General features: G+C 34.8%; 1 protein-coding gene and 1 long non-coding RNA gene across 7 annotated transcripts; one reads left to right on the top strand and one right to left on the bottom strand.

Annotated features, from left to right (window-relative positions):
* Positions 1–218: 218 nt before the first annotated feature.
* On the top strand, positions 219–15,671 carry LOC126796136 (MADS-box transcription factor 23-like). Of its 4 annotated transcripts, none has more exons than XM_050522906.1 (8): positions 219–435; positions 5,367–5,445; positions 13,756–13,817; positions 14,696–14,795; positions 14,877–14,918; positions 14,995–15,036; positions 15,197–15,351; positions 15,449–15,671. In XM_050522906.1, the coding sequence occupies exons 1-8, from the start codon at positions 254–256 to the stop codon at positions 15,456–15,458; spliced, it is 672 nt and encodes a 223-aa protein (XP_050378863.1). In that variant the 5' UTR covers positions 219–253; the 3' UTR covers positions 15,459–15,671. The 4 variants fall into 4 exon arrangements, with proteins under 4 accessions (XP_050378863.1, XP_050378862.1, XP_050378861.1 ...); XM_050522905.1 differs by having other exon boundaries at positions 14,995–15,078; positions 15,452–15,607; XM_050522904.1 differs by having other exon boundaries at positions 14,995–15,078; positions 15,449–15,603.
* Positions 8,869–21,894, bottom strand: LOC126796140 (uncharacterized). Of its 3 annotated transcripts, none has more exons than XR_007672310.1 (4): positions 21,485–21,894; positions 21,287–21,382; positions 15,931–16,003; positions 8,869–9,693 (listed from the first exon to the last, which is right to left on the bottom strand). It is a non-coding gene; the product is annotated as an uncharacterized LOC126796140 (long non-coding RNA). The 3 variants fall into 3 exon arrangements; XR_007672309.1 differs by lacking the exon at positions 8,869–9,693 and adding an exon at positions 14,779–15,000; XR_007672311.1 differs by lacking the exon at positions 8,869–9,693 and adding an exon at positions 15,440–15,577.
* Positions 21,895–23,765: the final 1,871 nt, after the last annotated feature.

Below are 23,765 nucleotides of genomic sequence, written 5' to 3'. Positions count from 1 at the left end.
CAAATCTCCTCTTTCTTTTTCTTCCATTTCTCTCTCTTTGTCGGAAAATTTCTCCTGCAAAGCCTTCATTTTCTTCCTTCTGAAGCTCATTCTGAACTGAATAAGCTTAGATTTTCCCTTTTACTGTATCTGTACCGTATGTTCATACAGATTTGTATTTTTGTAATAACTTGCTGGTGCTGAAATCATTTCCGTTTAATTTGTGGTTGGCAGTTAAAGGTTTAAGGATTTAGATCAATCTGGAAGAGAAGTGATGGGAAGGGGAAAGATTGTGATAAGGAGGATTGACAATTCAACGAGCAGGCAGGTGACGTTTTCGAAGCGGAGGAATGGATTGTTGAAGAAGGCCAAGGAGCTGGCGATCCTGTGCGATGCTGAGGTCGGAGTCATGATCTTCTCCAGCACCGGCAAGCTCTACGATTTCGCAAGCTCCAGGTAATTAGTACTCAGTTGATAATAGTTGGTTCATTGTTATAATAACATCTGGTACGGTTCTTGATTCTGTGATCTTTCATTCGTAGCTGCAGATCTTTGTAACTGGATAGTTTAGATTTTCTTCTTTCTTAGATTCTTAATTAATTAGTATCTATAATTGAGTAAGAATTAATGTTGTTTTTCCAAAGAATAAGCGAGGTCAGGCGATGCATGTTTATGTTTTTCATATAGGAAGGTGCAGGGTAGAAAAAATTGGGCATGAAAGGATTTACATGTTCAAGCGATCAATACATATAATTATTTCCTTGTTAGTTTTGAGTTTGAAGATCGATCGATCATCAACTTTATACGGTTATTAACTTTGATAGACGATATTTTGATTTATAGATCGAGTCTAATGACATTACATTTTCTCTTTGACTCTCCCTATAATCTAATTTTTTAAAGAGTGAACAAATATCTTATACACAACTTTGAATTGATATTTTTACATGCCAAATATGAAGTTTTTTTTATAATAAAAAAGGATAGATCCTTTGTTGTGTAACAATTTGAGGACCTAGGATAGTACAATCAGCTTCTCACCAACACCCTAGTTGTATGGATGCCTTACACACTAAATTTAGTTGTAGGAAGAATGTATTAGCACAACATATATGTTAGCTAGTTATCTCTTGGATCAACAGGCTAATATATGCTTAGAAGTGCATGCTCTACCATTGGTCCGCCATTACGCGCGGTAAATTATGAGTTTGAGGTACACATTTCGTGCATAAGTTTCTATCAAAAAGACCAAAGCTATATGATAATTGCTAAATTTTAACACATATATCTGTGTGTATTAACAGAAACGTAAGATATAAAAGATCCTAGGTTCTGTATTTTTCTCATATAATAAACAATGATCGACTATATCTATTGTTTCGACGCATGTTCCTAAAATGAGGATGTTTATGAAAATAAATATATAAAAAAAACTCTTTTTCTTTCGATGTCTCTTGATTGAAAAGAAGAATATATATGATGATTTAAGAAAAAGCCTCAGATCGTAATGAAGGTCGATTTTCGACTTTCCAAGCATGCATGCTATTAAATTTATTTCATTTGCAACAGATTGCATGCATACACTTCTCATGACGTATACATATACTTCAGTCATATGTTTTCAGCTTTCCTTTCACTTTCTTTTGCTAGATCATATAATGTAGAAAAAATTGTGGTCTTTGACAGCATAAAATATAAACAACGTACATGCAAGGTAGCATGTATGGATGTTTGCTCGGCTATTTACTAATTATTAGAAATCCTATAAAGTACAATGTGATAAAATACTGAGATCATCCAGTATCTTAACATACATTACTTGATGGCAACAAATCCAACAGCCAGTATGTCAATAATAATGCTTCTTTATAACTTTATTACACTACCATTACTAACCGGTAGAACTATATGTTTTCCGTTTATAGTACGTAGCTCCTGAGTCTTGACTCTCTGTCGATCGTTAATAACACCTGAAGAGTCCATTTCAAAGCCTCATTCTCTTTTATCTATTATGATCATTTCATTATAACAGTTCTAGTTGAAAATTTTATTCAATTTTTCTGTTCTTCATAGACGCCAATATCAGACAGTGATCTTTTTTCTGCAATCTCTTTTTTCTCAAACTCCCCTCTTCATCATCTCTATCATACTCTTTTCCGATTGCTATTGCTCCCCCTTCGATCTCTCTTTCTTTCACAGACCGTCCGATTGCTGCTCTCTCTCTCTCTCTCTCTCTCTCTCTCTCTCCCATTCACGTCCTCTTTCACATTCAGTGGTGGATCTTTAAGGGGTAGAGGGGGCCGGGCCATGGCTCCTTTGGTGATTTATAATTTTGTTCCAAAGATAGTCGTCAAGAGTTTTGCTACTTTTGTGTATATTGATTTTTTTTTTGGGGTAAATTCATTCTATGGTACTAAACACTTTAGTTCCTAATTTTTCAAAGATGACACATTGGTACCTAAAGTTACATTTTATGTGACAATTTGGTACTTAGATTGACTTTTTTATTAAATATAGAGGTAAAATTGAGATTTACATATTATTTATCAAAATAAAAATACTAATAAAATTTTATATGGGTTTAAGGCTAATTTCTATCAAGGTGATATTCATTATTTTGTATTATTTGCGAGAAAATAAACATGAATTAATTTTAAACTTTAATTGAAGGTGAAAAATTAAATTTTTGTTTAAGAAATCTAAAATTTGTGATTTAAATACCCACGAGAATGTTTTTAGTTAATTAAATATAACCTTGTGGAATAATTATGTGAGACGATTAAATTTCATAAACATAAAACTAACTTACTATCAACATGACCCAAAAATATTAACTTAAATGCATACAACGATTAAGATTTGAGGATAATGAACACATAAAAATCATGTTTTTATTATATTTTAATGTCTATTTTACTCTCTCATCAGTCGACATAAGTACTAAAGTGTCATATAAAATCCAACTTCAAGTACCAAATTATTCTCATTGAAACATTAGGTACAAAAATGTCCAACTAGCCATATATCAAGTACCATAGAAGGAATTTACCTTTTTTTTTTGTTAAATGGGGTAAGAAATATATTAGCTTCTTCTGAAATGTGTTTGGGTTTAAAGTTGAAAAACTCAAAAATGGAAAAACTCAGTTTTAAATCGGCAAAGTTTATACCTGCTTTTTAAATCGTAGTTATTAAAATTAAAATTTTCAAATAGACAGATTATAAAAACTTTACCAAATAGAAAAACATCATTATAAATTAAATACAAGTACTTATTTTCCTCAAAACTTAATATCAAACTAAGCCATATATAATTAAGTTCCGCTAGAAACTGTCCACAATTGCTATCACTTTTCTGTTTCTTAGAAAGAAATGATCATCATTCATTCATTCATTCATTCATTCATATCCCTTATTTTATATACGGTTACGGAAGATACGTTTAGTATTAGCAAATTAATTGAGTAGGAAGTTCTTTTGATATCATCATCAGACAAAACAATAAACCTTAGCATCAAATATATGGCTTATTTAGATCATTATATATTTTTCTTTTTCTTTCTTTTTTCTTTTTTCTTCTTCAAAAAGATCATTATAGTTTCCATCAAGGATGAGTTCTAAAGTATGAGCGATTCATGTCAAGGATTGTGTACCAATAAACCTATTTCATTATTTTAAGAAACTAATGTTTAGCATAATTTAATATAAGTAATGGAAGGCATCTTTTGCCTTTCTACTTTTTATAGTTTTTGTGTTCTTGTTCCAAACTATAACTGTATAAGTAGGAATTGGATTTTCAGTTTCTCCCCCATTATGTGCGTTTGACTTGCATCAACTAGGAACGAGAGTAAACTGTTTTGTTTCTTGTGATATAGTTTTGGCCCGCCTACTTCATTGTAATAATACAAACAGGACGTGGAATTCTGAACCCCCTTAATTTGAACTCCTGGGCACTCCAAACCATGACTGGTGAATACACAACCTACATAAAGACACTCTAAAACTAAAAAATCTCCAAATATTAAACTTCGAATACCGTACAACAACTTTTTGCAAGGAGATGGTATCGTAAATTTTGCTAAAAGATATCGAGTTTTTGGAATACTGATCATGCCATAGGCCTGGTAAAATGTGTTTAATTATACGGAGTTCACTAGCTTAACAAGAAGTTTTGAGATGTTACTGTAGTGGAGCATTCAGAAATTATTAACTCTTCTTAAGCTGCTTGATTTTAGCCTTCATCTTCATCTTGTGAGCTGTGTCAAGTATCCTATGAAAGAAGTTTGTACATGTAAGTTGATACGACATTATTGTCATGCTCACTTGCTGCACATCAGACATACAATTTATCAGCTTGTCTGTTCCTACTATTCCCTCATGGGTGATTAGTAGCAATCTTTACACTGAAGACAATTTCAGCTGCAAAACTTACCCGTCTTACAAAATAATATGCAGCTGTTTTTAGTTAAGTCGGTCGACTAGAATGGGCTCTTGTAGAACATAGTTCAGGAAGTATGGAAGTACAAGGCTTGTAAATTGTAATTATGAGTAAGGATTTAAATTGCTTGGCGGTATGTATCAGCATATTGTATAGAATGACTGAAATTTGCCACATAAGAAATTATTGGCAAATTCTTATATGGAAATTTTTATCTAATTTAAGTAAGCGACATATTTAGAAAAAATTGATAAAAGAAAAAGAGGAAACCTGAAAAGTTTAATCAAAATAGTTCACAATTTCAAATACAACTTCAAACTAAGGGGGGTGTCATTATCATGCCATCGTCGGGTTTCCGATTGGATGATCAATAAGTGTTGTTGGTTACTGGACCTTAGTTTATTTCGTCCCAGTATTTGGGATGTTAATTTGTCACGTGCAGACCTAAAAATTAAGTTGCACGTGAGGGGGCGTGTTGGAGAGGAGAGATCTCACATCTAAGAAGTGACAAATAAAATAGAGATTATAAGTGGGTGGATAGTATTCAATTGTACCGAGCCCTTTTGTGATTAAAACCCAACACCTGTGAGGAGGCTAAGTTAGGACAATATCGGTATAATTGGTCTACGGGCCACGCTTTTCGCTGTTTAACAACAGAAACAACTCACCAGGTTTTACATAAGCAATTTCAGATAATGAATCATATATAGAGTTTAGACCTTGTCTAAGACAGGATAAAAGAGGCAGACAGAAACATGTATCACATGTTCCTGTTTAATGATATTAGCAATCTAGATCATAAGGTTATGTTCGAAAACGTCGCAAGACACGTCAGTTGCCATTGGTTACATATCCATATGATTCTCTGTAAATTAGTTATACAGTTCTTTGTGCTTTATTGCTACTTCACCAAGACAACTACTAACTCTGATAAATACGTTTCTTTTCTCAGCATTAAGTCTGTGATCGATAGATACAACAAGACAAAAGAGGAGCATCATCAATTTGGCAACCCGGCTTCTGAAGTTAAGGTATTCATATAGAACCCCGACCATCAATTTAGTTTATAAATTTTCTCTAATGTTTTATCTGCAATATATGCTATATCTTATACATATACTGTTAGAATTCGATTTCTCTACCCTATTATAAACTAATTTTGCACCAATTTGAACAATCAATCTTGCAGTAGCAAGATGAGTATGAAGAATAAAATTATAGACTTGAAATATGAATTGAACTTTTGCAGCTGTTATATTTTCAGATCTAGAATTCTTCTTTGTCCTTACCTATTGATCAAATATCTCTACCCTTATATAGGGGAGTAAGTAAAGATCAAGCCTACAAAATAACTTAGCAGAAGAATTTAAACCTGAAATAGAATTACACAAAATATCTAGAATTGTTTTTGAGTGGAGAAAACAGTAAACATAGCTGTTATAAACTCATATCAGATTTTTCCAGCTTCTCCTAGTTGCAGCAGGAAAGCATTAACTTCAACACTCCCTCTTAATGCTTTGATTCTTCACTCCAAGCAGTTCTCTCATATATTCAAATCTTTCTCTTGGCAATACCTTGGTGAAGATATCTATAACTTGGTCTTCAGTATTGCAATAAACCAAATCAACCTCATTTTCTTCAACTGCATCTCTGATGTAGTGAAATTTCAGGGCAATGTGCTTGGCCCTACTGTGATAAACTGGATTTTTTGCTCATGGAAATTGCAGACTTGTTATCACTGAGAATATTTGTTACAGACCTTTGTTTCTCACCAAAGTCATTCATGACTCTTCTAAGCAAATTGTCTGTGAAGTAGCTATTGATGCAGGCACATACTCAGCTTCAATTGTAGATAAAGCCACTGGATTTTGCTTTTTTGAAGCCCAAGAGAATACACTAGTTCCTAGTGTAAAAGTATATCCAGATGTACTTTTCAAGTCATCAACACTTCCTCCCCAATCACTGTCACAAAATCCAAAGAGCTTTGGTTCCACATTCCTTTCATACATAAATTTCAAAATCCATAGTACCTTGAATGTATCTCATGATTCTCTTAGCAGCTCCATAGTAAATCTTGGTAGGACTATGCATAAATATGGACATCAAGCTTGCATCATACATAATATATGGCCTTGTTGCAGTCAAGTATAACAAGCTTCCCACTAGACTTCTCTATAAACTCTCATCTACACTACCACTTTCATCTTCTTTTGAAAATATCTCATTGACAACTAGAGGAGTAGCCACATGATTACATCCTAGCATCTTAAACTTATCTAAAATTTATCGAACCAGCTATTGCGAAGTGACATACAAGCTTTTATCTTCTAAAAAAAAGACGAACAAGCTTTTGCCATATGCCTTTTTTTAAAGGAGCTCGTATTCATACCTCTCAAAATGGCACATACACCTCACTAGTCAATGAACCTCCAATTTGCTTCTACAAAATAGCAAAATGCTATTTAGACCTCCATATTTTTTCCAAAATGTCTATTGTTCAATTAAATCAATAAAATGATATTCATATCTCCTTTAATCAAACCTCCATCACACTGATTTTTTTTCCGTTCAAAAGTTCTTAATTTTGTCTAGATTCATAGCTAACTTGTTTGTTCAAAGTTACAATACATTACCAAATATATTTATCTACAAGTTATTTAACATCATCATTGATTATGATAATTACAGTGGAACCGAAAAATAAAGGCACTGTAAACATAAACTAAAACCAAAAAATTAATATCAATACGGTGTGCAGATCATATTTCGAAAAATATATCAGAGTCAATGTCTATAGATTACATAACCTTTGAAACTGACATAAAATTTTACTTAATCATCGATTGTATATTTTTGATAATTTGAGACTTATTTTATATGTACGTGGAAGAAACGTTGAGATTGATTTTATTTTATTTTATATTTGTACTTTTAATATTTTTAGTCATTTCACATGCGTTGACTTTATCACAGTTGGTATGAAAAAACAATGAGGTGTAGATACCATTTTTAAAGGTATGAATAGAAACTCCCTTTTTTAATTGCAGCCTCTCATTCTTAAAAATAATTACAGATTGTGTTAAACATAATAAGAGTATGTGAATCTATAAACAAGATAGTACATCAGATTCTATCAGAAATTCTGAAAAATGTACTAGTAAAGCTTCACTATTCAACATTAACATTGTGCTTTACTACATTTTATTCCTTGATGAATAAAATTGAAACATCGCATCAGTCGATCGAAAAGTGAAGTATTTAGACCAATCAGAAGTGCTTCATAAAACAATGATAGGACACAAGATGTAAAAGGATAAGCCCCTTATATATATAGTAAAAAAAATCCGACAATAATAGATTACATTAATTAATAGAATAGGTACTAAAACTTTTTTTTTTCTAGAATTGACAATTTTGTCATATTTAAAAAACGTAGGAAGTAACATGAACATTAAACACCCTCTAGGGCTTCGAAACAATTGAACCATGCGAGCCAAATAAGGAAAAACCTATCTAACTCAATGCTACATACCATCAATGAGAAGACAAACAAATGTCCAAATCAAACAAATGTGAGACTACTCACTTATTATCCCGCTAGGGCCTCATACTCAGAGGAGGTAACCTAGCAAGATCTAAAGAGACTTCCGACTCCTAAAGGATCCCCGCAACAGTGACCGCAAAAACAACATCGTCGAGGTCTCTCCTATGCTTAGTCGAATTGATAGGTTCCACTAAAGGCAGAGGATCCACCTCCATCGCAGCATAAATTGAAGCCCAAAGTAATGCTTGACACCAAACCCTAGCCCAAAGCCATGTACTAAGGGCACCCAGAGTATTGGGCACCCACCCATCAGATCTCCCTCACACAGGTGTCGTGCACCACATCGCCGACCTTCGCCTTGGTAATAGTGGCGAAACCAATCACGACCGGCCATGAACTGTGACCTGCACACATTACACTGCGATCACAAAGAAGAAACTTGCCTTACCAAATCGCCAATCTCAATGGGATAGGAATCCTACCGGACTTGGAAACGACAAGAAATCCTGACACCCCCACCTCGATCGACCACCCACCGCTGCCAAAGAGACAGGCTAGGCAAGAAGAAAAAGGAGACGGGAGAAGATGCTGTTTTTTTTATAAATGACCAGTTCCGAGGAAGAAAGAGATGCGTGAGATTTTAGTCTTAGTATTTTGTTTCTTTCAAATATATATACGACCTCATTTAGTATGTATGGAGTTTTAACTTTGGTCAGGTACTAAAACTTGTATAAAAGAATATTAATAAAAAAGGACAACAAAAATATAAGGAAAAAGGTTATTTATCCCTTATCCCTTATCCCATAAACACGGCAAATATATCACAAGTGTTCAGTTCATTAAAAACATAAAGCATCTCCAAAGCCACCTTTTCACCTAAAAAACCACCAAAATTTGAGATTGTCGTACAAATCCAGATTTCATCAACAGAAGAAAGTTTTGTATTTACAACTACTCATTCCTCCAACTAGCGACGAAGATTCACCCTCTTCTTGAACTATACAGTCGTGTCATGATCAAGAGCTAATCACAGAAAGACAATGGTGAAACTGTTGGAATTCTATGTACGACTACTAATAGATTCAGTATTCCATGTCGCCCCCACTGACCAGTAGATATAATCGTAAGTATGTGACCTTTGCTGATATGGTCTTGAATTGTAGATGCAGACCGCAAGAAATGATTTTTTTTTCTTTCACTCATACAATAAATGAGCCCAAGGCTGCAATTGAGATGGTTGGAACTCACTGGACGCGGAAAATTACTGAAGTCAAGTCAGAAACTAAAACTGTTTAAGCAGCCGAAGCCATGATATATACCATCATTTGCAGTTGCAGAAGAAAAAGGCAGTCGAGAAATTACACCGTACCTGTGATGTAGATACAGCCCCCATCGCGAAATCAGATTTTCAAATTATTCCATTAAAGGATAGTTCGTTCCACTTTTCAGCTCACAGCAACAAAATTGTGAATTACTGGAATTACAGGCATTAATGCGAAACATAATAGTGGAACTAAGGAGCAGACATGAATGGCCAACCTCACCAGTTGAGTAACACGGGGCCAAAGGTTATTGCTAAGAGACAACATCAAATATGTCTGTTCCATATGTGTCAGTTTCCATGACAAGATCTGTTTCCAATTTCCAGGAGAGCTCTTCTCAATATAAGGTGTTTCAATTCAAGCAAGGAGCTCCGAACAACGCTCGATATGAGATCTCTGGTAAAGTCATCCGACTGTTGATTTATAAGTCCTCATTATAGATTATCTCAAAAACACAAAGCATTACTATGTCTGTGATCAATGTAAAATCCCCAGAAAGATGCCAAGTATGGTTCCACAATACAGATGCCTCGACCTAAAATGTATCTCACTGAACAATCAAGAATGAGAAATAAGTTTTCGACAATAGTTTATGCCATCACTCAAAGCAACTGAGGTGAAAAAAATAAGATTAAAACTGACAGCCTCTGTTTCGCACGTTATTTAAACGTTTGGTCTTTCAGAATGGACCATACATACTCAAGAAAGCTAGAACCTGGAACTTCTAGACTCTGTAACCTCCGACATCATAACCAAAAAACAAAAAAAGGTCAAAACACAAAAGATGAATGTCAAACATCAACAGAGGATGATAAGCTATTAGGCCAAGGGAACATTTAAGGAATATGACACTCCAAAGGATTAAACAATGGGAAAAGTACCAATAAACTTTCATATATGAGACTTGTCTTTTTTTCTGAAGATCTAACCTATCTAAACTATATCTTGTCTCTATTCAAAATTTACATACTGGTACATATTTTATCAATGTTCTGCAGTAGAATGATCGATCATCAAAATTTATGTAGTTTCATAGCACATCACTGACCCCCTGGCTATACTAACCAGAACAGATCCTTTTACTATCACTTTATTGCAATATGGTTCAGTATCTCAAAGTATCATATTGACTGCAAGCACCAATCCTTTCTGGAAGAAGCTGTGTTTTTTCTCAGACACACAAAGTTAGCTTTCCTTCTTGTGATAGGCTATGACTGGAACAATTTATCACACAAGTTGCTGACGACATGCAGGACATGTATGGGTTATGGTAACCATGCCGTTAAGATAATTTTTTGTCGTTTATAAGATGCAAGGATAGTATATCATGTTCTATATAATTATACCTTGTGTCCCGCTAAAATTGCACACCTCCTGCCATATCTGTGCTACAACTTTCAACCTTGTGAACTTACTCACAAGGTTGGTGTTTCATGTGTTTACTACGCCTAAACTACATATGGAAAAGGCAAACACTCTAACCTAGTTCAGTTCACTAACTAAATGACTGGATTTCCTTCCCATGTTTTCTAGTAATGTGCTGCATGAGAAGATGGACCTAAAAGGATGGAGGAACTAGAAACCTTTCAACCCCCCAGACTACCTTTCCCATTCGAAATAGACTCATTTACAATTCATCAAACAAATGGGGCCTAATTATGTACTAAGAGTCTAAGATATACAATCCCATTCATTAGCCATGCTTTCCATTCCGGCATCAATAGGATCCAAAGCACACCCTTCCCTTTTAGCGATCCATTATAGATCTACTTAAGTTATCCATTACAGAAAACTTCCACTCCTTGTCGAACAATGCGAATTGATTTTCGAATTCAGAGCATTACCCCCATTCTTCTTACCATGATTCCGCCATGAAACTGTGTTTTCTCCTCAGTTCCTATCATGATCCAGCCCTTGATAAAAGAGCTAGGCAAGAAAGACCACGCACTTGCGACATATTGTCAAACTGGGCTTTCGCCCATTGTCAATAATACCCACTGCTATAGCAAGTGTCGGGGCCATACTAGGGTTTTAAGTATCGACGAGAGCGGAAATATCGAGCGTCTAAAAATTAGAAATTTCGGAAAAATATCGATTTTAAAAAATAATTGAGTAAATTGATGAAAATTTAAATAAAACATGGAAATTTTGAATGAAATTTTAAAAAATATTTATTTAATCAATTATCAACTATATTTCATAAGAAATTATCATATAACTATTAGTCTATAGTGAGTTATAGTAATTTAAGGTCACACAATTGTCGAGAATTATTAAAAATTTACTTCAATTATTTTTTTAATGGCTAGGAACCCAAAGGGAGGCTAGATCAGTACGCCTTAATTATATACATATGACACATTAAACATGAAATTGCATGAATGATTTAGAACCACATAGAAAATCTATGAGGTACAAAATTTTCACCATCTTCATCATCTCCTTGAGTAGATACAATATATATTATAAAGCGTCAAAATATCATACAAATTGACTTAGTAGAGTTGGCTAAGTAATTCATTTTCTAATGAGGTGAACATGGTTCGATTCCCCTCAAGAACAAGTTGGGTTTTATTTGAATTTTATTTGAAACATAGAATGAAATATATATTAAAAATAGCCATATAGAACAAGAAGCTTACTTTGTAGAGTTGGCTACATGTCTTTGCTTGCAAAGGAATGACCAGGGTTCGATTCCCCTCAAATACATATTTGAGTTTTTAATTTCTGGTAGCGACATGTGGCAGAAGAAGTGACTATTTCGTGGATATATCTAAAATGTCGCGATAAATCGGGATATATCAAAAATATCGTGATAAATTGCTATGATATGTAAAAGATATATTCTATCCGAAAAACGAAATTATAATTTCAATTTTTTAGTCCTTGGAAATAAGAATTCTTGGCTAGGATGGCCCCTACTCTGCTAGCTACCTATATACTAGGGATTCTATCATATGTTTTTAGTTTTTCTATAATATTTGGCCCAAAATAATATATTCAAGTACCCACATGTTATGCTCCTCTTGCCTCTGCTCTATCATTTATTCACTCTTCCTTAGCAAGGATAGTTAATATTCACTAAGCCTCCTTTCTTTCTATCAAGCATACAGCATGGTTTTTTTTTTCTTATCAGGATTAAGTATTCCTTTCATAATGATTGCACATTGCAATTCCGAAACCTAATGTACCAGGAAAACTAATTTTCAATTTTCTATAAACCTGACGTCTCATACAATGTATGCTACTCTGCTTTCAGATCATTTTTTTTATTACAATACTTTTAGTTTTCACAAAGAAAGATCATTGATTCATATGAGCAATTCATTTCCCTATTTCTTATAAGAAAGAGATTTAGAGTAAAAAAAAAAGATTAAAAATCAGGGAAACTGCAGTTTTGGGGCAATGCAGAATAATACAGTAGTACTCCATGAGGGCCATAACTACACATTAAAATCTGAGAGAATGGTTTCAGAGACCTCTAGATGGCATGTGCTTATATAAGTAACTAAGATAAGCTACATAATAGTCTTGATCTTTTTGGATGGTTCTCATAGCTTCCTACATCATCTTGTCCTAAATAGGCTTAGCGAGGATGAGGTTCACATAACGGTTAGCTTTTACTCTTTTCCCTTGGATCTCATTATAACTAAAATGAATAACAAAAACAAGAAAGAATTACTCGCCTCCTCTAGCCTGTTAGATCCTCAGTCAGTTATCTAAGAAATAGCAAGGGAAATTTAGTGCGATTTACTTTTCAACCCCTCTTTACTGTACCTCTCATGCTTTGCAAATCTGCATAAGGAAGCCTATGATATATTAACGCATAAAAAACTACTATAAGTGGGGAAACAAGCATAAGGTATTTCATATGGATACAATTGCATAAATGAGGCTGCATTACCATATCTATTTTCTGCCACAAGTCACCACACCCACCGTCCTTCACTCTCTTGGAATATTTATTGCCTATTAATTTCTAAAGTTAAGACAGAAAAGAGAACAAACAGCAGTAATGGCATTTGAAGGCCATTCAAATTACAACAAAAGCTGATTGTCTACAGCTGCTGACGGTCATTACACATGGGAATGCCATGTCCTATATCATAAACAAATTAGTTCCACTAGATCAGGAGCAGGGTCTCCTCAGTCCAAGCAAAAAAATGAGAAAAAAAAACACTCTCATTGCCTATCATCTAGATCATTCAAAGATGTTAGGTTCAATAGATTAATTGAATGATTGTACTAAAACGATGTTAAGTGTGAATACCATATTACAGTTGAACAATTCAGTTTTTCCATTGCAGGTTTTCATCCATGTATGAGTAATAAGTAGTTTATGAGACACTTTTTTGAACAAACAGTATTGTTTCCAAACATCACTTCTATTATATTGCAGTTGCCAAATTCTATTAAAATATGTTCATTTGTATAGTTATTACTAGTTACTAAAAAGCTGCCTTCTCACTTTCCAGTTATGGCAAAGGGAAGTAGCAATGCTAAGGCAACAACTTCACAGCTTGCAAGAGAGCCATAGGTATAACCATTTCCCCTAACTTATTAATTGTGTAGCATATTGATGCAGGGCAGAAGCTGATAGGTTCTGCCCTATTGGCTAGAATAGGACAATAACACAAGGAAGCATAGAACTCAACAACAACCAAAAAACACAGAGATTTAAGCTGTAGACTTAGGAAGGAACGATGTATTTGAGTTCTGGGTTGAGTATTTCCCAATGTATTAGAAATGATCAAAAACAAGCTGATTACAAAGACTCTAAACACAGCTATATAAACTAGGCAACTTTAATCCTAATAAAAGCCTAAGTAAATGAAAATCCAGCAAATATGTAAGAGGACTCAAAACAGCAATAAATGACAATAAACTCCTAATTTAATTTGGCAGTTTCATTTCTTTTTGGATCTCCTGCATCACATATATGAACAAGAAACCCTAGAAATAGAAAAATCTGTGCAGTAAATATGACAAATAGAAAGCCAGACTCCATAAAGGACTTCTCCAATCATTGAGAACTGATTTCAACATGCATATCTGTTAGCACCACTTTCACCGGCTAATTTCACAAATGTTACAGGCAACGAGAAGAGAAAAATCACAAAGGTGAGATAAGCCTATCATCATTTGCAAACATGATGTGTCAGAAGCTTTGATCTTAGAATCTTTAGAGGTTCTAATACCAAGAAGCTTATTGTTTGGATAATCCAAAGGTGCCTAGAGGGCACTTAAAAAAGAACATCAGGAAACAGATTCCTACAAATAGGTCATATTAGCAAGTGAGATAAGGTATGGCTGAAAAGACAGCACTCACAGCAGCATCAATCCTGCTCTGCTGGATTTGGAATTCGCAAATCTATGGTCAGAGTATACATAATATTTCCATTTCTAAAATTACAGGCAATTGATGGGTGAAGACCTTTCAGGTTTGACAGTGAAAGACTTGCAGAATCTGGAGAACCAATTGGAAATGAGTCATAGGGGTGTCCGAATGAAAAAGGTATGAAATCACATCATATTCTGAAAATCAGATATTCATACTTTTTTACACGGTACTAAATGAAAAGTCTTGCTTTTGTAGGATCAACTTTTAATGGATGAAATACAAGACCTAAACAAAAAGGTTACATAACCTTCGTGAAATATCAGATTTTCCCACTTCATTACTTAGATAGCTAAATTTCACCATATTTGTGCAGGGAAACCTGGTTCACCAAGAAAATGTTGAGTTGTATAAGCAGGTAAACCTGATCCGTCAAGAAAACATGGATTTATATAAGAAGGTACTGTTTAGATTACTTATACAACCTTAAATTATCCTCCAAATACTCATAAAATTCAATAATGCAACCTATACAAACTGTTTCATAACCATTCTCAACCTAAAGTTTCACTTCCCAGGTTTATGGAATAAGGGATGTAAGTGGAGCAAATACAAATCCCTTTTTGCCAAATGGTCTAGACATTGGAGAGGACTCACATGGGCCAGTCAGTCTCCAGCTTAGTCAGCCACAGCAGCAAAACTATGAAGAACCAGCAAATGCTACAAAGCTGGGGTATAATGCCTTCCTAAGACTAGTGTTTATTAATAATTAATAATATCAACTTCTAATTTTCCAAACCTTGATCAATTTCGTTTGATGATGATTACAGCAGACTATAGCTACATTAGCAACGGTGATGCATCAGAATAGGATGATGTTACTTCACTTTATCAAGCACAAGGCTGGTGCGTACAACTTTACATTTCTATCACAGAGATGTGATAGAGGTCCACAGACCCTTAAGTTGAAAAAAAAAACAATTATTTTCATGTGTGTAACGATCAATGAAACAACTTATATATGTAAAGAAGAGTTTTATATATAAGTTCAAAAGAATTTGAATTGCACTTCTAGTGCAGTACATCTTGAGATAAAAAAAAAAAATTTAAGTCTGTCTGCACTATTGCTTTAAAGGCTTGCAAATGTAATGAATATGATATGCACATCGTCAATTAGAAAAACATGTCAACACCAACAGTTTTTTAAAGAGAATTATACAGTGCAGAACAAGCAGAGTTGTTCACTCATCATGACAAGGTATTCTGATCGGAGTTTACTCAGACATATTATAAGATGTTATAAAGGATTTACCTTTTGTTCAGCTAGTCTGACATTGTGTGAAGATCGCTGCCATGGTCTCATGTCTTTGTTGCAACATAACATTCTGCTTCGAATCAATATAGAGTTAGCACCAAATAAGCTACCTAGTAATAGATCTTCTTCATATTATAGTAAGTATAGTATACTATTCACACTAAGTTATATTCAGACATGCTGAATACTGCTTCAAATTCCAATAAAGTGCACCAAAATATGTTAATACAATATATACACATACATACATAATATATATATATATATAGAGAGAGAGATAGAGAGAGAGAGAGAGAGAGAGCGATGAACAGAGGAATTCCATGCACGTAGACTAACTGAAAAACAAAAAACATCATGTGGTAGGTTTGACAATATGCGAAAATTGTGTATATAGATCATGGTACACTTATATAACATGTCAAATTCACCGGACTAAATTTAATTATCAGCTGGAATAGAAAAACCAAAAAATAACCATTCAAAGTCGAAATCAAAGAGAGATTTCTTTTCTACTTAATAGCAAATGTATTTCCCAGATGAACTTTCATCAACGCAAACATATGCAAGTGAACTTTTTTATCGGACGGAGGTAAATATGCTGCCATATATTAAGGTCCCCCATGAAGCAATATTACTATATCTTATTAGGAATAGGAAACAATATCTGGGTCGCAGGAGGCCATGAAATTAGAAGTCCAAGAACAGTACTTATTTACTTAAACAACATAGCTTCATTAGCTTGAATTGATATAACCTCAGCCAGCTCATTATATAATATATGAAATGTTGGGTTCCAAATTGCAGATTCAAACACAATATGATGCAACAGAAGTGGTTAAGGTTACAGTTGGAGATCTATGAAAGGAGGAACTCAATTCAAGACACAGACTTCTAGTTAATTATAACTGGAAGATATCCAGTTCCAAAATGTCGCACTTCAGATTAAGACATATTTTGGCAAGGAAAATAAACTATTCTCGAGATCAGGAGTGTCATCAGAGTCCTACAAAAGAGCTTGCAACGAAGGATCCTTCCTTTTCACCATGTTTTAAACAAGAAGCCAAGTTCTAATAGGTTACTGAAATCATGTTAGATCAATAGATGATAAAGAAAAGGACAAAACCGGTCATAGTATCAGAATTATAAAGCATAGATCTGAAACATAATCACAGACATAATTCTCAAATAGTATGAGAGAAAATCCAACCAACACGGCAACACCAAGAACTGACAATTATGAATTTTCTGCACATTTGATGCCACATTTAACAAAAGTTTAAAGAATTTGTAGTGCTGAATTGGCATTTTTTAAGTATTTCTAATGCTTCACCGATACAGGACTTCCAGTTTGAAAATCTATTAGTACTCAGGGTTAGACTCCAGCACTTCTCTGAGCTATGTTGACCGGCAGTAATTCAGCGAAAGTGCAACACTACCTAACCAATCTGCACAATGGTGGCTACCATTCCCGATCAAATGGCGTCCACAAGCAAGCCGGCGGTTATTTTATCTCTTGTCTTACAATATTCCTAACCCTACACGTGGCATCCCTCGACCAAGGGTATTTTGTGCTCCTAATAGAGGACTTTACTGTTCTAGTTACTAAAACATGTCTCTATATACACCTTATCATAAACAATGTGATCCCCTCTTTCAATTATTGTTAGCATTTCCGAACGAAGAGAACAACTTCAGTGTGATTATTTTTTAAAAAAAACCAAAAATTTAATATAAAAAAACAAAATAATCATATGCTTCATGCTTTATAAAAGGCATTTCTTAAGAATGATCAAATAAAAGAATACAAAATGTATACAGATATAATATATGTAAACAGTACAAAAGGTGCACACGCACACGCCAACTTCAGCAGTCACATTTAAGGAAAATGTGGATGTCCTTCCTATTTCAACCATCCATTTATTTGACTCATACAACGAGATTCCATAAGAAAAATAAATTAACTATTGGCCACCAGTCAGAAATCAAACTAATTACTTGTAATCTTTGTTGCAAGTTGTTTGCGTAGTTTTGGTTGGAGTGACCAAACAGTTTACCATTTAGCAGGTTTAGTTTCTGTGTGATCCATAAAGAAAGTAAAGATAGATGGAAGGTTCTAATCATTGAACTGCAACGTGGTGTGATCAGGGTATAGACAATATACATCTACTGAAGTCATGGGCAATTAAGCGTACGCGTGCGCACACGCACTGTTTGTACTCCAAATCAGGTTATGAAAGACTTTATTGTTTGTCTGTACTCCAACTTTTTAATACTTGGTATACATATGCATACAATAGAAAGGCTTATCCTCAAGGCCAACCTAATTCTGGAAAATTGAAATATTAAGAGGAATCCACACAGGTATCTAACCAAAAATAAATGAAGAATGGAAGATAAATTCTGAAACAATCTATACTAATTGTCTATTATTAGTATAGAAACAACTATACAATCCACACCTGTCTCCACGATAAGTAACAATCTATACTAACAGTATTAGTAACAGAAGAGGTTGGGTCGGCCAAAAATTAAAAAAAATCTAAAAAGAACATGAAAGATTTTTTTTTAATTGAGAATTTATAAAGATACAAGAGCAATTATGCAAACCAAAAATGACCGGGTCTGATTAAGTAATATATTTTTATTAAGACAAGTATATAAGAAATACATCTCACAACCCTATTTTCTATATGGAGCATGTGTGGGGAAATACTGGTTTAGTTTAATTTTTCAATTTCTTTTTAGAAAAAAAAAATGTCCCTTATCCTCATTACTTTTATTCTTCCTGGGTTGAAGTTCGAGTTCAATTCACTTAGTAAGTCACCAAATTTCTAATATGCCGGTCTAGACAGTCTAGACAATGTCATAAATACTTGGCAAGCTGAAAATACTGAACCTTGTAGGCGGGTGCTAGAAGGGAAGTCTAGCTTGTGCAGTACTAGCCAGAATCCTACATTGCTCAATGGTGGGAATTTTATGTGCTTTAATTTATGAGCAGAAACTCACATCTCAATAAAATGTCTTTTTGAGTAGAATCCAGTAACAAATATATGTCAGCAAACCCGGCCAGTAACAAAATTATGTCAGTAAACCCAGTAACAAAAATATGCCAGTAGATCCAAAGCAAGCATCTTGCACTAGGCTATAAAATATTAGTATCAAAGCCCATCTTATTGGAAGAAAAGAACATCGGCCCCCTGACGGAGTGGATTGTAGTGACCCTTGCGCACGAAAATGCCAAAGACATTGGCAGGCAATCTAGTGCATTATGATCCCACATCAACCGGGAGATATAAGATGAAGTGCTAGCTTGACGTGTATGTGTTAACTCCAATCTATAGAAATACATTTTGGGTGTGGAAAGCAAAAAGGACAAATTTGTGTTGACTACCACATTTTAAGCCCTACTTTGTGAAGCAGGCTTGGGGAAGAATCTCACTCTCTCCTACCTCCCATCTCCATTTTCCACAAACTAATGCTCCGCTCGCTACATATATATGTATATATACATAAATTCTTAGCTACGGACGTCCGCACCGTTTGTACGGTGTTGATTCGGCGATTTCAACAACCGGCGACGCGCAACGACGGCATCGACCAGCACAGCCGCTCTCCCCTCTTTTCGACGTTCATGTATGTACCGGCCGGAGCTACAACACCGGTTTACGGCGGCCGAAATCTCCGCACGGTGCCCAGAGCTTGAAATTTCGAGATTCCGACCGGCACAGACAAGAGTGCGGCTGTGCTGGTCGGTGCTGTCGTTGTGCGTCGCCGGTGGCCGAAATCGCCGAATTTGCACCGTACGGACGGAGACACATCCGCAGCCGAGAAGCCATGTATATACACAGTCTCTGTTTTACAATGAAGCTTCACCCCGAAATTAAAGAGTGAAGTTCCAATTTTGACACACTTTTCAGTCAAATTTTTTCACCATAAGCAATTCAATATTTAGGTATAATATTCAAGATCATCTCAACAAAATTTCATCCAATTCGGACATCATTAAAGTATTGAAATTAGATTAAAATAATTAATGAATTAAAACTGTTCAACATGAACCGTTCGTGTAAATCTCAATTTTAAAAGCTCAAACCATTGTCGAATTAGATGAAACTTTGTAGAGATGATCTTAAATAACATACTTAAATATTGAATCACTTATGGCGAAAACATTTGACCGAAAAGTGTGCCAAAATTGAAACTTCAATTTGTAATTCCAGAGTGAAGCTTCACTTTTTATAAGAACTATATATATATATATACAACTCTTCTTCGTTGCGGAGATCTACACCAATGTTTTTGTGTGGATTTTTATTTGTTTACCATTTTTCGATCGAATTTCCTCATCTCCACCGTCTAGTATTTAGATAATATTGTGTAAAGATGATCTACACAATATTATCTAGATACTAGACGGTGGAGATAAGAAAATTTAATCGAAAAACTGTGAAAAAATGGAAATCCGCACCAAAACCATTGGTACGGACCTCCTTAGCTGAGAAATTTGATGTGAAACCGAAGCTCTAAGATGGCATGGTGCTTCAAATTGCTGATCACAGAACTTATTCTAAAACATGCATTAAATTCTAAACTACATTGGGGAAGAATTCCTAAACTTATATGCACCAACAATCAACTGATCATATAACTTTCAAACACGCATTTTATGGCATTCTTCCATATACATTTTATATGTATTATCAAATTTTGGAGGCCAATCAAAAAAACCTATTAACACTAACTCTATTCATACATAAAAAAAAATCAAAAATTTCGTATATAAAAGGTTAATTAGCTGGTTCTGTTCGAGAACCATCTGGTATTATAACAAGTTGACAACATGTCATAGGTACACAAATTGTTCCTAGTGCATTAAGCAACTCAAAAATCTCACAGGCCAAATGATGGTGAAGTTAATCAAGCCAAATTCAAGATAATAACAATTGCATTCTGAGTATCAATTATATTCAACGAAAAAAGATGATTAACACTTTCTCCTGAGCAAAGTAGTACTAGCTAACGATACAAATCTTCATGTTCTTGTACACTCTATATATGTACTAAGTACTAATTAAGGATCTAAAGCTAATCAGGAGCTACTGAGGAGTTCACTGTTCACATCTAACAAAAAAAAAGAAATTCATACCACATACCAAAACCAAATATGCAACACAGGAATAAAGGAGCGAGGCAAAGTTTGAATTAAAGCTAAACGGTTAATAAAAGCGACGACACAAATTCAAGCAAGGTAAAGGAGACAAACACTGCACAACATATATATTGCAGGAGCAAAAGAAAAGATTGCTGATCAATTTATAGGCATGAGGATCGGATCGGAACAGTATCTTACCTGGGAGAGAGAGAGAGAGAGCCCTGGACCTGATCGATGATAGCTCTATGCCGCCATATCTCCATTATCGTCAACAGTTTAAACCAAGCATATAGTCTATATTAGCAAACCAACATGTATACCAGTGAGTAAGAAAAACTGAGCAACGCTCCTATCGTGAACCTAGATGACATGATTGATAAAGAGGAGAAATCTTACGACGTTGATTAGGCCAGTTAGGGCTAGACGACTAGTCCATGACGCAATTTTCACCTCCATTGACAACCGTAATCTCTGAGATTTTGTCCGCAATTTCAGACGTTCGATCTCTGCGACGAATCAAAAGTCCGTCGGGTAAATCAGAAAATTGAGAGGTAGGCTAGGCGCAGATCGATGGACATTGGAGCAGAATTAATGAAGAGGGAGAGACGCAAAAGGCTGAGAAAAAGGTAGGATACCGGCGACGTCATCGGAGGATGGGAAAGGGAACCGGCGAGGATGGGAGGAAGGAGAAGGGATCGGCGGCCGGCTGTGCTGCGGTACGTGGAGGAGACAAACAGAGACGTGTGTGCCGGACGAGGAATAAGAAGGCGGGGGAAACTCGGAGAGAGATAGAGAGTGAGAGAGAATGGAAATATCAGAGAGAGGAAATGAATAAAATAGAAGGAAGGTGGGAAATAATGGTGGGGGAGACAGAGGATGATGGTGGGGGCGATGAGGATGCTGCTGCCCCCACTTGATCTTAAACACGTAATCATGTTTCACCTCCGCTTCTTATTTGCTGATTCTGGTTAGAATATTGAGAGGGGAGAAATGTTATAGGGTTTCGGGGTCTTTTTCTTTTTTCTATTTTCCTGGGAAATCAGAGACCTGGTACTGCTGGCTGCTGCTTCACCACAACTAGCAGCTATATTCTATTCGCCTTCACAAGCTACCGTGCGTGAGCATTGAGGCCATATTACATGCGGTCATTTTTCTTTCTCTTTTTCAATTACATCTGGGGTTTTTCTATCACAACTTGAGATGGTCTTGCAAATTGCTCCAATTCTTTTTTGTTTGATAAAATGCAAATTGCTCCATCTTGTGCCATTCATCTAAGGAATATGTGAAGTAGTTCGAAAAAGAAGGTTATGACATGTGTGAATTAGCGCACTTTTATATTAATGTATTTTTATATATGTGATAACATTTGACAACAAACAGTTTTGACATATGACATGTGTGTTATTACACTAATTATGCGTGATTGAGTGATTAAAGGTCAGTCTGGTCGAAAATCATATTGTGGATTGAATGTTATATTTCAAGGGCCTGGCCGCTCTAAGCAACTCATGAACGACTTTTAAAGTATAATTTTGATATATATAAATTATATAGTCAATTTATAAGACAAGTAAGAGAAATCTTATAAGGAAACAAAATTATATAGTTTGAGAATGAAGATTGTGAACTTTTATAAAAAGATGATTCTCTACCTAAGGGACTCCCTCTTTTCTTTCTCCCTTCTGTCCTAAGGGACAAAAACTAATACGTTTCTATGTTTTCTCTACAACATGTGTAACTAAATTCTTCTTGTTAGGGGGGTGAGATTAGAAACCCTGAATATGTGACATGATTTGATTCTTGGTTTCGATATTATTAAGTTTTTGAAGATGTTTTATTTGGGTTTTTTTTATGGAGAACTCTTTCTAGTTTATGTTCATGTATGTGTAACATAGAATATTTATGAACTTGTGAGTGAGGCTAGAATTAGGTTAACTGATCTCCTAAACAGTTAGAAAACCTTTTTCAAAGTAGCAAAACCTATAGGACAATAGGTGGAACCAAATAAAGAGGATTGCATGCTAGGTAGGCGTTTCCACACTAGTTTTGCATACTTGTTTCAATCAAAATTTCATTGTATTTATTTCTTAGGGTAATTCACTGAAGGGATAACGTCTATACTTGGATTGGTTATTCTAAAGATTAAGTAATAATGCGTCATTTTGCTTTAATAGTTATGGAAAGTAATAAAAACTTACATAGTGTGTTTACGGTTTGTTCTTGATTGGAACTGATTATTGAATTAATAATTGGAATCTAGAATTTTACACATGTTTTGAAACGTATTCGGTGGTGGACAACTGAATCTCTAATCTTATCTTCATCTGATTTTTACCAAGTTTATTTGAATTGTTTAATATTGTTTCTTGTTTTCATTTTATTATAATCATAAAACTCTCAATTCATTGATCTAGTTAGTTTAGTTTAATTATTTTATTTTATTTTTGCGTGTGAATTGTGAAAATACTCTCAATCTCCGGCATGAACGATACTCACTTCCAAATGATACTACAACTACACAAGAGGGTTAATTGAAAATGTTATTTTGGCCCCATCAATAATGGAACTAATGAATTATTGAACTTGTTGTTTATTACCTTTTTCTTTTGAAACCATGGACGTAAAGTCTTTTTTATAGGGGCGTTGTGGAGTGAGCGGAGAGAGATTGATGGAGATC

This window comes from Argentina anserina, chromosome 5 (genome assembly GCF_933775445.1).
Source record: "Argentina anserina chromosome 5, drPotAnse1.1, whole genome shotgun sequence".
In the NCBI taxonomy this organism is placed as follows: domain Eukaryota; kingdom Viridiplantae; phylum Streptophyta; class Magnoliopsida; order Rosales; family Rosaceae; genus Argentina; species Argentina anserina.
The sequence above is the reverse complement of the archived record's forward strand: the minus strand, read 5'-3'. Positions and strand labels throughout refer to the sequence as shown.

Bases quoted from the DNA above. Each gene is read 5' to 3' on its own strand.
- LOC126796136 (XM_050522903.1), top strand. From the start codon at position 254: ATGGGAAGGGGAAAGATTGTGATAAGGAGGATTGACAATTCAACGAGC. The intron at 13,818-14,695 runs GTATAACCATTT...CTAAAATTACAG, and splicing joins AGCTTGCAAGAGAGCCATAG to GCAATTGATGGGTGAAGACC. The intron at 14,919-14,994 runs GTTACATAACCT...ATATTTGTGCAG, and splicing joins TACAAGACCTAAACAAAAAG to GGAAACCTGGTTCACCAAGA.